At 49.7% G+C, this 17467-nt stretch overlaps 4 protein-coding genes and 1 non-coding gene across 5 annotated transcripts; 2 read left to right on the top strand and 3 right to left on the bottom strand.

Annotated features, from left to right (window-relative positions):
• Window positions 1-212: 212 nt before the first annotated feature.
• EDB82DRAFT_500994 (uncharacterized protein) lies at window positions 213-3736 on the bottom strand. Its single transcript, XM_025735868.2, has one exon. It carries the CDS (start codon window positions 3426-3428, stop codon window positions 333-335), a length of 3096 nt encoding a protein of 1031 aa, XP_025586531.1. The 5' UTR covers window positions 3429-3736; the 3' UTR covers window positions 213-332.
• Window positions 3737-5092: 1356 nt separating this feature from the next.
• EDB82DRAFT_186530 (uncharacterized protein) lies at window positions 5093-6549 on the bottom strand. Its single transcript, XM_065607166.1, has 3 exons — window positions 5974-6549; window positions 5614-5813; window positions 5093-5467 (listed from the first exon to the last, which is right to left on the bottom strand). The coding sequence occupies exons 1-3, from the start codon at window positions 6253-6255 to the stop codon at window positions 5314-5316; spliced, it is 636 nt and encodes a 211-aa protein (XP_065464985.1). The 5' UTR covers window positions 6256-6549; the 3' UTR covers window positions 5093-5313.
• A 2197-nt stretch (window positions 6550-8746) lies between these two features.
• On the top strand, window positions 8747-10503 carry EDB82DRAFT_545938 (amino acid permease/ SLC12A domain-containing protein; the record flags this gene model as incomplete). The annotated part of the gene is made up of 2 exons (XM_025735867.1): window positions 8747-9267; window positions 9327-10503. 2 exons carry the CDS (start codon window positions 8747-8749, stop codon window positions 10501-10503), a joined length of 1698 nt encoding a protein of 565 aa, XP_025586530.1.
• A 1827-nt stretch (window positions 10504-12330) lies between these two features.
• EDB82DRAFT_t125 lies at window positions 12331-12430 on the top strand. The gene has a single exon. It is a non-coding gene; the product is annotated as a tRNA-Leu (tRNA).
• Window positions 12431-13272: 842 nt separating this feature from the next.
• EDB82DRAFT_428453 (armadillo-type protein) lies at window positions 13273-16825 on the bottom strand (the record flags this gene model as incomplete). The annotated part of the gene is made up of 3 exons (XM_065607672.1): window positions 13273-13341; window positions 13372-16288; window positions 16674-16825. 3 exons carry the CDS (start codon window positions 16823-16825, stop codon window positions 13273-13275), a joined length of 3138 nt encoding a protein of 1045 aa, XP_065464984.1.
• Between the last annotated feature and the right edge of the window lie 642 nt (window positions 16826-17467).

Here is a 17467-nt window from a genome sequence, read left to right as displayed (position 1 = left end):
TGATTGGCCTGTTAATTTGTAATCCGGTCAAGTGTCCTGAATCCGAATAGCGTTGAATTGAACTTCCATTAAAAAAAAGACCATATTGCACTTAGGGGAATTGTGATGCTGACATGTTTGGTCCCTGGCTAGCCGATGGACGTTGATGAAACTGTTTCGATGTTTATGGTTGTCTTTCCGCATGTGCACGATGTTGAATCTTCTGTTGACAAGTCCACAATTAGCTGAAATAATTGTATTTTACTATTCTGTTCTGTCTATATCGTCGTTCTACTCTTTATCATGCCTGGTATGTTTCTCGTGACCTAGCCAATTCCTTTTCACTGACCTCTTTAAGAAATCCTCAAACCTTCCATCAAGTTTTCCAAAACCTTCCAGCCTTCACTTCCCTCCCATCTCTCCTTGCCTTTGCCCATCACACTCCTCACTGCGCTTCTCGCCTTGCCCTTCCATTTACTACCGATAGTCTCGACAGAAGGGCCCCAGTTCTCATACACTGACACCAACTCATCAGTTCTCTGCACAACGACAGTCCAAGCACCCTCATCAACGGTCCAGTCTCTGGCCTCATCTTCTGTTGTGACTGCTGCGCCGGGCAGAAGACCACTGCCTGATTGTCCAAGAACTGCGCGCCATGCTCGCTCAGCTGCATCGATAGAACCTGAGTAATCTCTTCTCCAGGCACGAAGTCGGGAGACCAATGTCCATAGCTCTGATCGCTTTGTGATGAGTGGCACCACTTCCTCCTCAAACAGGCGCATCACTAGTCTCTCAGGTGTTCCTCGAGGAGGATCGTACACACCTGTGCTCGATGTCTTCTCTACAGACAGTACAGCGTCTTGAAGCAGTGCGCCAAGGACGTCAGCATCGAGAGTATCTTCAGTTTTTCGAATGCGGATGATGTGTGTGAGCGCAACAACCATATCTGCTATAGCAGGCGGTTGGACACGCGATGCTAATGTGAGTACATTATCCCAGATTCGCCAGTTATCGTGGCTGATGGATGCACCTCGCTTGTAAGCCGCAAGAGACTGGCTAAGGAGGGTGGCGGGGTCACGGTCTGAGGGCTTGGAAGGGGCGGCAAGAGCAACGTCGTCCTCTTCATCTTCAGCGGGGACAGGTGTAGGCTGTTCGTTGGTGGCGGTAGGGTTACTCTTTTGCTCGGCGACGACTTCGCAGTACAGACTCCAAAGAGCACTTCCCAAGTTGCTCCATGTTCGAGCATCTTCACCTCCAGCTGTATCACTTGCAGATCCGATGGAACGGTTGAAAGCTTCAGCGGCATCGCGGAACTGTGCGAGACGCAGGCTGATATCTCCGAGACGGCTCCACATCTCAGGGCTCAGACGATTGACGGCTGTTGCCTTCTTGTATGCCTCGCGGGCCTTCTCCCATTCCTTGTTCTGGAGGTAGTATTCACCAAGTGACTTTTGGGCTCGCGCGAAGCGATGCTTGGAGATCTCCCAAGCACGCTCGTAGTAAGAAGGATCATTCTCGATATCACCCAGAATACAGAACAGTCGTGGGGCGTTGGGTGGTGAAGGCTCACGCTCTGGTCCTGAAAAGTCTGCAGCCTTGAGAAGAGTCACATCGTCACCAATGTTCTCATCATCTGGATCCGTGGGAGATGTCTCTCCGGTGCGATGGAACAATCTCCATCTGATAATTCCCTTAGCCTTCTCTTCACCACCACTGCCACGGCCATCTTCATCCTCGGACGCTGCGGCGCTGGCGAGACAGAGTGCCACTTCAGCCCACAGTCTGAGTCGCTTGAAGATCTCGAGAGCAGAGGCTAAGGAACCAATACCAGCCCAAGCGTAGGCCAGCTCAGACTCAAGATGCCATCGGGGAGGGGAGCAGATGGCGTGAATGTATTCAAGACGCACATGCGCGGGGGCAGATTCCGAAGCTTTGGGAGCAGGGAGGAAAGAGGTTGGCTTGCTCTGGATAGGTGCTGGAGCTTGATCAGGAGCAGTGACTTGGATCGCTGGGGAGTCGGCCTCAGAATTCTGCTCCTTTGCCTCAGCCTTTTGTTGGGCTTCAGCAGTTGTGTCGGTCAGGACCTGGTCTGCCACAGCTTGGAGCTGAAGCACACCTCGCTCAATAGTTCGGCTACGGTGCACCTCGATTCTAGAGCGGACAAGCAAGGCATGAGTGTAAATCTGCCAGTTGGTCGACTTGTCCCCAATGACTCGTATTGCATATGGCAGAACCTCTGCTGAAGTCAGGGTGTCGATAGGTGAGAAAGCATCCTTGAGCGTAGCTTCTGTGAGAAGAATGATTTGGTCAAGAGGAGAGAGTTGGGGTTGGTCGTCGGGTGACAGGTCAGCTAGGGCCGCGGGAAGAGAGGCCTTCTTGTCCTCTACGTTTTCCTCTTTCGAAAATTGGATTTCCTCATGAAGAGTATCGTCATTCAGCTGGAGAGCATCAGGCTTAGCTTCCTCTTCCGCGCTGTCACTCTGTTTCTCGGCGTTGCTCTTGGCCAAAACAACTAGCTGGCTGATGCTGTTCTCCTGGAATTTGGTCCTCTTTCCAAGAGCACCTGAGAGGGCGTATTCGAGGCCGCTTGTCTGAGAAGCCTCCTCAAGAGCTTCTTTTGCTTTGTCGTCACGTCCCAGCAGGATGTAGTTATTGGCTGCTTCAACAAGGAATTGAACCTTGTCATCATGACTCCATGTATCGTTATCTGAGGCCCAAACCTCCTTTCCGAGGATTTGGGCTCGTACACTCTCGATACCTTCCACAATCTTGGTTGCCAGTGTAGGCACATCGCTCCACTGAGAGCTTCGAGCAAAGTTGGACCCATGTCCCAGAGAGGGCTGTGTCAAGAGCTTGTAGTGCCATACGTCAACTCGGAGTCGTGTCCAAGCAAGACTGCAGTTGCGGGATTGGTCTTCGGAGAGGATGTTCACAATATCGTTGGTAGCTGACTTGAGTTCCTGTGTGAGGATGAATCGTGCTAGAGCAAATAGTTCCAAGTGGGGAATGTAAGCATACGGCGATACACCGTCAACCTCGAGATAGTTGAGGCAAGCCTTGTGAAGATGAGCATGGGAATTTTGTGTGTCGTCTGACTGGGCACTAGCCCACTCCTTAGTGAAATAGGAACTGAGGGTAGCCGACTCGGGGAGCACAGGACCAGTGACGTTAACCTGGAGGAAGGCATTCAAGGCAGCTAGGCCTACTGAGAGAACCTGTGGGATGTCTGCTCGTGTCTCGGACGCCGGGTCGGATGCGGAACCAGAGGAAATTAACTGGGTAACAAAAGCCTTAATCAAGGCCCCGGCCACCGGGGCTGGGTCCGATACGGAACCGGAGGATGAGCTCGGGGCTGATTGAGACGACTCGGCACTGCCTGCTTTCGAGAGCAGAATAGAAGCATAGTGGCCATTACGCAAAGCGCTTCCACACTCTTTCGTACTACTCATAGCTTTATTTTGTAGCTACTCGCAATATGGAGTTTGTTTTTGCCGACCAGGAAAGAAAAAAGGTGCGAATTGGGCGTCAACGTTATGACGGCTCTTAGCAGGGTTAGGTCTTGGCCCCGGCTTCGCACTGAACAAGATGCTTTTCTCTGTCTTTTTTTGTGATGAAACAAAAGAGTGAAATACGCTGCTTGTATCGTCGACAACAAGCAGACCATCAACTGTAAAGTTCACTTGTTGATGTAATTTTTGGTGGATGTTGTCAAAGTTGTGCCCGCTGTTTACTAATACAGCCAGTCAGTGTCACAGGCTTCCATTGAGTTCGCTGAGACAGAATTTTTTTTTATTTTTCTTGGGTCCCTCTTTCCTCCGCACCGGATGAAGTGGGGTCATTCCGGCGTCCGGTGAGGGGCAGGTGCTCCGGGATCTACTTTCTACACTCACAAATAGAATAACCACCACAAGAGCTTGAAGCTTGCCTGTTACATGTGCCCTGCATAATCCTTAAATAGATACTCTCAAAGTTATAGTCAACATGCTACTCGAATCGGCAATGATAGACATGCCATGATACCCATGCAACCAAACACACTAATACGAACTTGAATACGCAGTTTATGATGCTGGAGGCTAGTCTCCAAGGCCAAGCCAGCCCAAGAATTGAGGTGTAGTGGCGTCTTCTCGGTTGACTTACCTCACGTTTTAAACTGCTGATGTAGTAAGTACGCCATGTACATAGTAAATGCCCCAACGGTCTCTACGTACGTAGGGTTGGGGTGGTACAACAAGTTGGAACATTGGCTTCTTGGCTATAACACACAATGTCATGAACTAGAATCTTGGCTGCTACTAGGTACCAGAAATTTCTTGACTACCTGATCCTTATTGTCTGTCATTGTATTGACAAACAAAGAATTTTCATTTCCGGCTTAATCGAACCGATTCAGAGCGTGACGAACCGATACGATAGTTTATGATAGTGTGGATACACTCATCAATAGGCGTCCCGCAACTTGGCCCAGCTAGCCAGGTTCCCTGCCAAGGGCCGTTTTAAACAGCAAGGTGTCATTTATTCTCGCATAACCTCTGTTGCGTTTAATAAGGACCGTCAGGGTCCGTTGCAGTCGACAAGGTTCATCGTCCGTTACCACACTCGCTTCCCACTTTTTAGTCCCTGATCTAGACCGAATAGGCGTATGTACACCGTGACTAGGTAGAGTTGGGGAAGGGTCTCTTGGTCTCCAACAAGGGACGGCAAATGTTCTCCAAGACGTTTAGAACGGGGTCTTTGAATCGAAACTGCGCAAGAAAACTGTTTGTACGAGCCTGCCAATCGAAAAATGTGGCTGCGCAAGGCTCGGTTTCCTTCCGAAGCCTACGGAAATTTCAATGCGTCTTTATGAACCGCCGTTTGTTGTACAAAAGCGCACTGCAGTATTTTTCATGATAATAGCAATAAAATAATATATTCTGACATTCATTACGTCGGATTGCATGAATTACCCAGGAATTGTAGCGCCGTAAAAGTACAAGAATCTGACATGGCATTTTCAAGCATACTGCATTTTGTACGGCGTGCAACAAGCGGCCAACTCCGCCTGTACGTACATACCTTCTAGTGCCAAGTCACAACCATAACCAGTCTTCCGGTGCCAAGGATTAAGACACAGCCTTCCATCAACTGTGAATCGCGCCCGAACGAAGGAATCAACCGTGGGGGGTTCGGCCTGGACCCTAGGCTGTACATTCCCAACTATCAAACGTTTGAGACGGTTCATTGGACGCTCATGAACACATACCTAGGAGCGCACCGAGCTTCTTCCGTTCAAGACGATGGTCATGAAATAGATAGTACCATCATGAACCGAGCGAATGCAGTGCATTGACATTACTGCAAGGAGAACACGACAGGACCCATAAAATAACGAGAGACGGATTGGCGCCAGGCGCGCCAGACGCAGTGAACGGAATTGCGTTTGTTGCATGTCTCGGCCCGTAATACCAACTTTCCTGGTCGGGCCCGATTCATGAACAACTGGGGTCTAGACATTTTGTCAGGGTGCAGGGCATTGGCCAATTGTCTCACCTTTCAGCTCGCTTGGCAGGGTACGGTACATGCTGTGGTGCGTTATAACTTCTTCCCCACGCGACAGGGGCAACATGTTGAATACGTTGTCATCATACATACGGTTGCAGAGTGATGTACATTAGGTGCTCCTGCGACTCTTGAAGACGAGATCCAAAGTGTGAGTAGGCCAAGGACTTATGCACACAAGATCGAAGTTGAACGTCAAGGCTTGATGCGAAATAGCCAAGTGCGCTCCCGTAAATACAAGCTTTCTTGGATGGCGCTGGCAATCGATCTGTGCACTCCAAGCATTGCTTTTTCTTGTCAACAGTCAGAAGCTGACTACGCACAAGTTAAGATCATGACAGGCCAGATACCACCTGAGGTATGTAATGTTGGTGTGCAGGATAGTCTTGGCTGCATCGCTCATTCCGTACCTCAATTTGTGGTTGCCAGTCGACACGTGACCGGTGAGCTTACATGCTGGACATCATGTATGTAGCAAATATTACCAAGTTGATGATATCCGTAGTGCTTCGCCAAGGCTGTAGCGGGGGAGCGTGTTGCTAGTGGTGTGAGGGCGACAAGATTGAAACACGCGTCGTTGGGGTTTAGGTTCAAGACCATCGAGAACTGATAGTCATCATGATTTCGGTACTCATGATGAGAGATCACCGCCAAACCCCAGATTCCATAGAGCTGGAGCTCATTAAAGTAATTCTGGAGTAACTGAAGGATCTGCGATGTAGGCACGCGACCCATATTCTTGTTCGAGCGACCAGTAACGCAACTTAATGAAGCAAGCTTTGGGTTACTCTCCTCATTATGAATGTTTCGTAAGAGACGGCAATGCAAGTCGGAAAGGGGCGTGCAAATACAGTTGGGTTGATGTCGCGTGGGTTTGATTCTTCCAGTACCAAAACCTGAGCAACAGCAGAATGAACAAGGGGATATGCTTTGGCAACACAACAATGCGCCAAATTCGGCAGGTGTTATCGATTCTTCCCACGGGTGCGACGTGCTGCTATGACGTCAAAGAGAACCAGGTTCTTGGAAATTGACACGGGTACCCTGAAGACAGTCACCGGTCTGCCAGTATTACAGGCACGAAGGAAGCATCCAGTTATGAACAGTTGAGAGACCAGTGGCTGTATGTCTTGACTCGCAAGCCCTCAAATTCAAGTGATTCCATGCTCTTTGCTGCGCAACGACAAGAAAATTGCTCAGACAGAGCCAATCTCCCACACACCTCAATCATCAATTCAGTCGATCTGGTTGGTTAAACTAACTAGGGGAGCTTATCGCTGTCACAGGGCATTGACCACTATAAAGACGACCTCATCCATTAAATTCAGTGGGTGCAAATCCACCTGTGGCGACAACCGGGGAAAGCTCCACACTGCTTTTTCAGTGGAGGCCTACCCATCTGACGGTACCTCCCACAGCGCTCTTGTGACATCTCGAGTCCTCTTGACTTCCGACTCCCGTCGAAACTCCGGGGAACAGCGCAAAACTTGAGTTGCATCGGGCGAGGTTCGGTTTGCCCAGGCGAAGAAGGAGAGTGTCTTTCTTCAGGGACGCTAAGAACGTTCAGCTGGTGAGAAGGGGTGTCTCAGATGAAGGACACGGGTACAGTGAGGGTTTAGGGTCCAACTGCTATCGGGCAAAGACAGGGAAGAAGAGCACCTTATCAAGGTGGACCAACAGTCGGGGAAGCATTCTGACATGGATATGATGCAGTCAGTCAATGTACGAGGTACTGCGGATATGTAGATGTAGATAGTACATGTGCGACAACCGAGTGGAGAAGCCATATCTATGGTGGGGAAGATCCTACCCTCGTTATGGGGGTGGAGAAAGGAGTGACATGGGCTGTCATGTATCTTTTTGAGGTGCTACATCATGGAAATGTCCAAAGGCGCAAAAACCGCCCGATGAGCCATCTCGAGACTAACCGTCAACTGCACAAAGTTTGGAGCTGTCAGGCCAGGCTCCGGCCGCCACTACCCGGAAATATCGCCTCCTCTCAGACGTGAATGGCGGGTATAGCAGTCGAGTCAAATCAAGACACAGGATGAAGACTCGAAGTGACACTGAATGTGCAGATACAAGCAAGCTCTCTTGCATAAAGGGAGGGCAGTGCTTATGATCTTGGGAGCACCAAGTGGAGAGAGCTGAAACTGCTTGGATTAGTTGTCTCTGGGGAAGTTCGTTAGCAGTTTGACAATGTAAGATGCCGTAAGAACAGTTACGGCACACCAAATAGAGCCTGGTGGGCTGATCATGTTGAATGAAACAGCCCCGTAGGTTTAGAGCAGATGAACCGTTCCTTTGGGCCCTGCACCAATGCATCGCAGTAGTACTTGGGTACGGGAGATACCATCTCAAATATATTGTAGGATCGAGAACAATATTTCGACACAAGGTAGTTTCTTTGAGGTAAAAGCAACGAAAATCGAAACTACAAATATTAACTCAAAGCCAGGATTAGTCGGTTGGTTGACTCAAGTAGACGTGTCTGATTGATTGATTGATTTTATCCATGCCTATGTGATTCGTTACATTCCGCCGAGGTAGTCTTTATACCGCACGCAGCAAGGCGGATACTCGAGATCGAGGTAGCCTGAAGCAGTTGAATCAACCGGGCTTGAGTTTGGCTTTTTGTTTCTCCACACCACCTCCAACTAATCCTTGTTCGGACTGGCCGCTATCATCCCGTTGCGTTGCCGTTAACAGTAGCAACGGACAACGGCACGAGCAGCTCATCTTCTGTAATGTAGATTACGGTTGGCTTTAAAACTCTCCAGCCCACAGCCAAGCCAAGCCATACATGTTGTACTCCCCAATCCTAGTCTTAGTTTTTACTAGGTTAGGTGTTCCTAGTCCCAGTTAGTGGAATCCCAGGATCGGGTAGAGAGCACTGCAGCCTGCTTTGCTCGATTGTTGGTATAGACAGAGAGAAGTAAGAAACAGCTTGGGGTCAATCGACTCTTCCCCCCATGTTCGCATTTATTTATTACCTTCAACATCCGCACCTCCAAGATATTCTTTTCTTCCCCTCTCCTTCATCCTCGCCTTCCACCTTATCCTTTCAACGCCTTGTTATATATATCTTGTGGCTTGCAGGGTATACTATCTGAACTTGGGTCTGCTGCTTCACTGCTTCAGACTTGCGCTCCGTTGAGCCTCATCCAGGACCCCTCCTAGCCTACTCTACAGTCGCACCTCACTTCACTGGTGATTATCTTCCAGGATGGCTTCTGACGAGGAGAAGAACTCCGCCAAGTACGAAAACAATGGCAGTGCCGGCGAAAAGTACCTTGCCGACAATGGCGACATTGCCGCTGGACACACAACCGACAACGCCGATGGTCTGCACCGTCTACTCAACAACAGACAGATCCAGCTTGTTGCCATTGGTGGCTCCATCGGTACCGCTCTCTTCGTGAGTATCGGTGGTGGTCTTGCCAAGGGTGGTCCTCTCGGTCTGTTTCTCGCCTACACAATCTACTCTGGTATCCTCGCTTGTGTGAACAATGGTATCGCCGAGATGACTACTTATATGCCTGTTTCTGGTGGTTTCATCCGTCTCGCTGGTCATTGGTGTGATGATGCTCTTGGTTTTATGGCTGGTTGGAACTTCTTCCTTTACGAAGGTCTTCTCATTCCATTCGAAATCACCGCTATCAACCTTGTCCTGTCTTACTGGAGTCCCGAGATTACACAACCCGGCCCTACGGCTGGCATCTGTATTGGTGTCATTATTCTATATGCGTAAGAACTCCCGAACTCTCCGCGAACAAGACCGCATACTAATCATTTGTGTGATTTAGTCTCCTCAACATCTTGGCCGTCAAGGCTTACGGTGAAGCCGAATTCTGGTTGTCGGGCGGCAAGGTTATTCTCATCCTGATGCTTTTCAGCTTTACTTTCGTTACAATGGTTGGTGGCAACCCACAGGGTGATGCCTACGGTTTCCGTTACTGGTCCAACCCAGGTCCCTTCTCTGAGGTCTACGGCACCGACTCTCTTGGCCGCTTCGAGGGTTTCCTCGCTGCCCTCTGGAGTGCCGGTTTCACCATCGTCGGCCCCGAATACATCTCAATGGTGGCTGCGGAAGCCAAGCGACCCACTGTCTACATCAAGTCTGCCTTCAAGACTGTTTACTACCGATTCTGCTTCTTCTTCATTACAGGCTCCCTTGCAGTCGGTATTGTTGTCCCCTACAACTACCCCCAACTCGTGTCCATCTTTGTCGACGGTACAGAGGGCAGCGGCACCGCCGCTGCATCGCCTTACGTCATGGCTATGGACATCCTCAAGGTCGATGTCCTCCCTCATATTGTCAACGCCCTCCTCCTTACCTCGATCTTCTCGGCCGGTAACACTTACACTTATTGTGCCACTCGATCGCTCTACGGTCTCGCTCTCGAGGGTCGTGCCCCCAAGATTCTCCGAAAGACAACCGCTTCTGGTGTCCCTATCTACTGCTTCTGTGTGGTTATGCTGTTCCCCATGCTTTCATTCCTCCAGTGTGGCAGCGGTTCCGCCAAGGTTCTCAACTGGCTGATTGCTCTTATGACTGCTGGTGGTCTTATCAACTATCTCGTTATGGGAATTACATTCCTTAACTACTACCGGGCTTGCAAGGCTCAGGGTGTCGACCGACGACAGATGCCTTACTACGGTCGCTTCCAGCCATACTGCGCTTACATTGGCCTTGTCTTCCAGTTTTGCGTTGTCATGTGCTACGGTTACAAGTCATTCCAACCCTGGGATACTGAGCTGTTCTTCCAAAACTATACTATGCAATTCGTTGCGCCCGCTCTCTTCATCTTCTGGAAAGTTTACAAGAAGACCCGTTGGCTCCGCCCCCATGAGGTCGACCTCACTTGGGAGCGTCCCGTCATTGAGGCTTATGAGAATTCCATCACAACTCCTCCTCAAGGTTTCTGGCAGGAGATGGGCCAGCTTATCGGCATCAAGAAGAAGGTGTACTCTGACGAGTAAAGCGCATCTGGATTTACATGTTAGTAATACGATTAAAATGTGGCAGTTGTAAAATTTTGATGAATTCATAGAACATGCGATTTTTACGCATACTGAGTAGTTTGCTACTGAAATTATACCCAACATAGCTATGTTCATTTTACTTAATCGTTTGTGTCCATGTCCACGTTTCGGCTATGAAGTGACCGTGATATCTGAACAAAGTCAAGATGTTTGCTTTAATCGTCACTTGTAATATGGCTACAATTGCTTGGATAACCAAACAATGACTATTGTGTTATTTGCTCGCTACCTCTGCCTGTTCGTCTCACAGGTAGCCAACTTCTATGACTGTATATCGTAGCTCGTGACGTAGAACCTGCATCGTTTCAAGTTGCTGCGCCGTCGTGATAAGTCCGATCGGACGCATAAAGGCTGCCACTTGACAAGGTGCGGCCAATAGATCACAGCGGCCGATCACGAGATCGGCAGCGCAGTGTTGAATTGACTGTGCCTCTATTGAACGTTGCGTTTAAAGTTGCTTCCAGGATTAGCTCGTAGGCCAGAGGTCGGGGTAAAGCGCATGCAGATCATGCGGGACACTGATACAAAAAGGGGGCAAGAGAAATAAGAGGGAGGGGGAGTGAGACTTGCGAAGCTCGGGAGTTTTCTAGAAGGGGGGTGTGGGAGGAGGGAAGAAGTGAGGATTGGAGAGGACGTCCTAACGAGGCGGTGATAAGCAAGGATGGTGGTTGATAAGGTTTTTGGGGTAGATAAGCAATCCAGCTATAATAACTACTCTGCACTTATGTACTGATAGAGAATAGGAGGGCACGGAGTTGGAGACCGTGAAACCGTTGAGATAATCTTGGACTCGATGGACCGCTTCGACGGATTTGGTGATGGTTTTGCAAGGAATGCTTTTGGGGCCTTGGTATTGTAGGGATCGGTTTCTTTAGAGCTATCTCCTTTTGTCCGTGGAAGTGCCGTCCGTGTTAAGGACTGGGGTTGTGACCATGCTTGTATCTCTAAAAAGTGGTTTCGAGCTGAGAACTGAGGTTGGAGGTGGGAGGTTGTTGGAGAACGGTCCGGACTATTCGGAGGAGGTGGATCCTTCAGCGCCGGTGACTCGGGGGTTCGGAAGGTAGTTCCACTGATCTTGGTACATGGACAAGGGATCTATTAGAGACAAAAACAGCATAGCTCGCATGGACTATAAATTTATCAAGGGCAAGAATTGGCGAAGTTGATGGCCTGTCAACTCGCCGTACTGAAGGTCTGGGGAGAGAGCCTAGCCCCGCGACTAGACCGTAGTCTTAGATTCATTATTGATATTTTGTATTGCACCCTTAGATCTCATGTCTGGCCATGGAATATTGATATGATCTTAATAGTTCCAATGATGCCTACTAATGTATTATATAACCTTTTATGTGCATCTTTGTGATACTGGCCATGTTTCAGTATTTAGGTTCGTATATATATGATAAGAGTTTTCTGTCAAGACATTCTACCCAATTTCATTCTTAGGAGGAGGAAGGCAAAGACCGCATAATCTTGACAAACTTTACGATGAGATCTTACTGTGATCAAGCTTGGTGCGTATGCTCTGTAACTACGGAATAACCAGAGCTTTATTCTTCGCGATAGAAGAAATCTACTATGATTTTGAATATGAGAAGCCCATTATCACATCTAGGTAGTTAGCCGCGTAGAAAGAAATCGTTTTCAGGCAATATTCGTGCCAATTATCCGAACATCGATATTGTCAATCAAATAGCGACTGGCGCCAATTGAGTTTAGGGAATCTCAGCGGAATTACGACCTACTCTCTCAACAACCACAACCGGTGAGATGGCCGAGTTGGTTATGGCGCCAGGTTAAGGTTAACCTTAACACCAATTTCCTGGTGGAGCAATCCTCCTGGGTTCGAGTCCCAGTCTCATCAAGTTATTCTTTTTGTCTTTCAGGGCATTAATCCCAGGAGTAGTAAGGTCGACTCACTTGACTTTTTGTATTCATGACTTATAGGGTGTGGGGACAATGCTGTGTATTCCACATTCGTTGTCGTAAGTTAGAGGTCAAAAGCATCCAGCATGTCAACACTTAACGTTCTCAGTGATCGTCTTCCACAACATCGTTCAAGACTACGTGTTATTGCCAAAGCAAGGACTATGAAGGCCAACATATATTGATCGGCTGAATATTTTTTTGTGCTTGTCACCTACCTCTTGAGAACTACAACCATGAGTCGACTTCCTCAAGTAACACGAGAAGACACAATCTAAAGTAGATAATCGATCAGTCACATCTTCATTCACACCGCAACCGCTCAACTTTATCAATAAGACCCATATTCGTAGTTGGACACTCCTTCGGATAACAAGATGATAAAATGATACGCAGGTCACGTCATCATCTTCACCTAACATTCACAAAACATTTTCATAGTCGGGATCGCCGGAGCATCACATTCACACATATCAAAACACAGAAATGATCGTAATCAAGTCTATTTTGGCTCTAACTATTTGCCAACCTCCAAACCCACCATGTCGAGGGCTCAAACACAGTTGGGATCCTCCAATCCCCCATGTCATTTCCTCGTTCCTCCACGGTGGTAGTCTAACAGAGCATTCCGTCTATCGGAGCCCAAAAGTGCAGTCGTCCATTATCAAAAGACGCACCCCTAACTTTTTTGATCAACGCATGACAAAGGAAAATGGTATGTAGTCATCAAGAGAAGTCGTTACAAGAGATGGCTGAGTATACGTGTCGAGAGGGATGCGTTTACAGGTCATCCTCGTCACTGAACACCTCCTCACCACGCTTTCGGCGGGCCATGCGCTCCTTCTTCTTCTTTCGCGCCTCAGAAGAGCTCAGCTTGACCTTCTTCTTGGTGGTGACAATCTTGTTGCCCATGGCATCGAACTTCTCCTCCTCATCACCGTCGTCAGCCTTGAGACGGGGACCAGAGCCCTGACCCTGAACCCAGTTGTGGCCGGAAGGAGTCATCCTTCCGTCCATGACGGCCCAGACCTCCTCAGTCAAGTCCTTGGTGAACTCAGCAGAGTGGGTAATGATGATGACACCACCCTCGAACTTCTTGAGAGCCTTGGACAAGGCACCGAGAGAGTCACGGTCAAGATAGTTGGTAGGCTCATCAAGAACGATAAGATGGGGTCGCTGCCAAGAGCAAGCAGCCAAGACAGTCTTGACACGCTGACCACCGGACAGACCACGCATACGAGAGTGAGAAACAAGCTCAGCGTCGAGACCGAAGTTGGCGCAGTGAGACTCAATCTCCTTTCGGACCAGAGGTCGGAACTGACCAGAGGCAAGGGCCTCCTTCATATCAACATCAGCAACCATCTTCTGGTGAGAAGCCAGAAGTTCGTTTCGGGGCAACCAGGCGTTGTCAGCAGTCATCATGGGAACCCATCGCTCGTTCTTCATGCCAACGTTCTCACCGAGGGCGAAAGAACACTCGTACTCGTAAGAGTTCTTGAACTTTCTTCGGCTGTTGATACCAATGACACGTCGCTGGCTACCCTCAATGCGGAAGACCTTGTCCATGGCCTTCTCATCAGCCTCGGTGATGATCTTGTTGGCACGGTCCATGGTCTCACGATCCTCACCAGTCTGGAATCGCCACTGGATGTACTCGGAAGGAGTCTTGTCGAGGTGGTTATCGATGTGAGCGAAAGCGTGCTGCTTAATGTAGGCGATACGGATGTTCTCGTGCTGGTAGATCTCACCCTGGGTAGGGATGAGCTCACCAGTGAGGACGTTGATCAGAGTAGACTTGCCAGCACCATTGGGACCAATAACGGCAATACGAGATCCCAGAGAACACTGGAAGGAGATGTCGCTGATCTGGGGCTTGGAGGTACCGGGGTACTGGAAGGACATGTTGGTGGCACGGAGAATGGCCTTGGCCTTGGTCTTGACACCCTCAAGGAAACCGGGCTCGGGGAAGCTGAACTCGATCTCGGACTCGCCAAGCTCGTAGTAGGACTTAGCAGAGGGGTTGCGGGCGACGAAAGCAGCCAGGTTACCCTTGTAACGCTTGAGCTTGAATCGCTCGTAGTGAACGATGTGCTGGCAGACGTTGTCAAGGAAACCAGAGTCGTGAGAGACGATGATAGAAGTGCAAGCAGAGTTCTTGAGGTACTCCTCGAGCCACTTAACGTTCTTCACATCCAAATGGTTGGTAGGCTCGTCAAGCAACAGAATATCGGGAGCCTCAAAGACGGCACGGCACAAGGCAAGCTTCATCTTCCAACCACCAGAGAGGGCGCTGATCTCACCCTTAACCATCTGATCGGTGAAGCCGAACTCGTTGAGCTGCTTCTCGACATCAGCCTGGGTGGTTGTGACACCAGCCTCCTCAAGCTTCTTCATGGTCCAGTCGATGGTGGTCATCTCAGTATCAGCGGAGTCCAAGTCGTGCTCGACGAAGACAGTCTTGACCTCGTCCTGCTTGGGGAAACCCTCGACCTGCTCGTTGTTGATAGCGCGCATGAGGGTGGACTTTCCGGAACCGTTGGGACCGCAAAGACCGTAGCGCTGACCACGCTTGAGACGGAGATGAGTCTGGTTAAGAAGAATCTTGGCACCGTAGGCAAGAGAGAAGGTACAGTTGCAGAGATCCTCACCCTCCTCTTCATCAGCCTCACCCTCAGCCTCGGCGACAGCGCCGGGAAGAGCGGTCTTGCGGATGGTCTCGACGATGGACTCGGCGTTGTCAATACCAGAAATGACAGAGACGTAAGCCTTCAGGTTGTCGACCCAGATCATGGACTCAACCTCCTTCTCATCAACGAGCTGGCCTGCAATGGCAGAGATGTACTCGGTGACGGGACCCATCTTCTCAACGTAGTTGGCGAACTTGGGGGAGAGAGCAGCAGTGACCTTGGGCTGGACAACGTTGATGGCACCAGGGAAGGTGGGCTCAGGGATGACACCGTTCTTGATGTCACCAACACGGGTGAGGGTGTCAAGAGCCTGCTTGGTCTTCTCACGGGCCTCGGGATCAGCCAAGTTGTCGTAGTTCTTCTGGAGACCTGGCATCATCTTGGGCAAGAAAGGAGCGACAACGTTGGGATCGTCGACGAGCTTGCACATGTTGTCAACGATAACAGCGGTCTTTCGCTTGATAGCGGTATCACGCTCAGCCAGACCACGATCCAGAAGAGGGACCATGAGGGCGAGCGTGGGCTCCTGGACCTCAGTAACGAAAGTGGTGGCACCGAGCAAGTGAACGGTCTCAGGGACGTTCTCGGGCTTGGCGATACACTTGATGAGCTCAGGAATGAAACGCTCAATATCCTTGTTGATAATCAGCTGGCAAAGCTGCTCCATGGTCTTGTAAGCACGCTCCTTGACCTCCTTCTTGGTGTCCCACATGGACTCGGAGATGACAGGGATGAGTTCAGGAACACGGTAGGCGAGCTGAGCAGGGGAGTTCTTGACGAGGTACTCGACGAAGTCAAGAGCGGCCATCTTTTCGGGCCACTTCTGGGCACTTCGGATGGACTCCATGACGTAAGGAAGGGCAGCCTTGACAGCGTTGGCGTTGATGCCGCCAGCAATGGCGAGGACAGCACCCTGGGCGGCATTCTTGACAGCGGTGATCTTGTCGCCAACGGCGGCAAGGACAGCGGGGAGGAGGACAACGAGGTAAGGCTCGACGGCAGCGGAGACCTCGGCGTGAGAAGCGATAGCCTCGATGGCAACGCAAGCCTTCTCACGGGCGGCGGCGTCCTTCTTGTTGGCGAGCTGCTTCTTCAAGCCCTCGATAACACTGTGGACAAAAGTGGTTAGCATACGAACAAATTTTTTTATGGCTCGTTTGGAGGGGTCGCCATGCCAGGGTATGGTACGCTAGAGCGTCCATCACTCAACTATGGCGGGGCAAGATTGGGCATTCAAGAGGAGGGGGAGGGGCAAGCGATTCGTAGAAAAAAAGTTCTAGCGATCGTCTTGTCCAACGCCACAGGAAATCCATTCCAGTCACACTCAAGCTTTGCGTCTCACATGCATGAAACTTATCAGCCCTTGGTGCTGACTATGAAAATGAGAGAGGCAAGAATGAGTGTCAAGAATGCCAGTTGTTCCTCAAAATGAAATACCCAATGATACCCAACGTGAAGAGCCAGATGATGGCATGGTGAGATAGAGCAACTTACTTCTCGGGGACGACCTGGTCACCGATGCGACCGTTGATGAAAGAAGCCAACTCGTTGGAAGACTCCTTGATGTCAGAGGACTCCTTGGACACGGTGAGCTTCTGGAAAAGCTCGTCCAGGACCTGGGTCGACTGCTGGTTCTCGGTAGGCATGATGTCGATTTGGAATTTTATATTTTGGGGTATAAGGAAGAAAATAGGTCGTCGAAGAGACAGAGATCGATGGAGGAGTCGACTCTGTTGTAATCGGCGATAGTGGAAAGTTCCTCTTTGATGAGGGCGGTGTTCGTTCAAGGAAGTGAATCCAAAGAACAAACTAGAACGCGAGTAAAGAAAGTAAAGAGAGGTTCGTCTGGAGGATGACGACCGGAGAGCGATGGAGGAGGAAAAAAGAGAATGAGGGAGATGAGGAGGGAGGAGGTATTGAAAAAGGAAGAGAGGAAGGGCCACAATTTTTATTACCTCTGCTACGTTTTAGGTTCGCTGCACAAATTTTTTTTACTTTGCCTCTGGCCACCAAAATTTTCAGCGTTCTGCGCTACCCCTCCAATTTTTTCAACCCCTCCTTCCACTACGTTCGGCGGCGACTCAGCTTATCGGTTTTATCAACGTGAAGACTAAACCTAATATGGTAAGTGGATGAGGGCGGTGAGTGGTTTTGTCTTGAAAAGCATTGGAAGTTCTCTGGAGGCATCTCCGATTTAGTGTCTTGCTGGGCTAGACCCATGCACAAATAATGTTCCTTGTACTAAGAGGACAGCGATTCACTGAAGGCATTTGCTGTCCTTAGAACGA

Source organism: Fusarium venenatum (assembly GCF_020744135.1).
Source record: "Fusarium venenatum strain MPI-CAGE-CH-0201 chromosome Unknown EDB82scaffold_2, whole genome shotgun sequence".
Lineage (NCBI taxonomy): Eukaryota > Fungi > Ascomycota > Sordariomycetes > Hypocreales > Nectriaceae > Fusarium > Fusarium venenatum.
This window is presented reverse-complemented; position numbering and strand designations above follow the sequence as displayed.

Excerpts from the sequence above, each read along its gene's own strand:
- EDB82DRAFT_500994 (XM_025735868.2), bottom strand. The coding sequence starts at position 3,428 with ATGAGTAGTACGAAAGAGTGTGGAAGCGCTTTGCGTAATGGCCACTAT.
- EDB82DRAFT_186530 (XM_065607166.1), bottom strand. The coding sequence starts at position 6,255 with ATGGGTCGCGTGCCTACATCGCAGATCCTTCAGTTACTCCAGAATTAC. Across the intron at positions 5,814-5,973 it reads ACATACATGATGTCCAGCAT|AAAAAGCAATGCTTGGAGTG; the intron begins GTAAGCTCACCG and ends ACTGTTGACAAG. Across the intron at positions 5,468-5,613 it reads ATGTACATCACTCTGCAACC|ACCCCAGTTGTTCATGAATC; the intron begins GTATGTATGATG and ends CAAAATGTCTAG.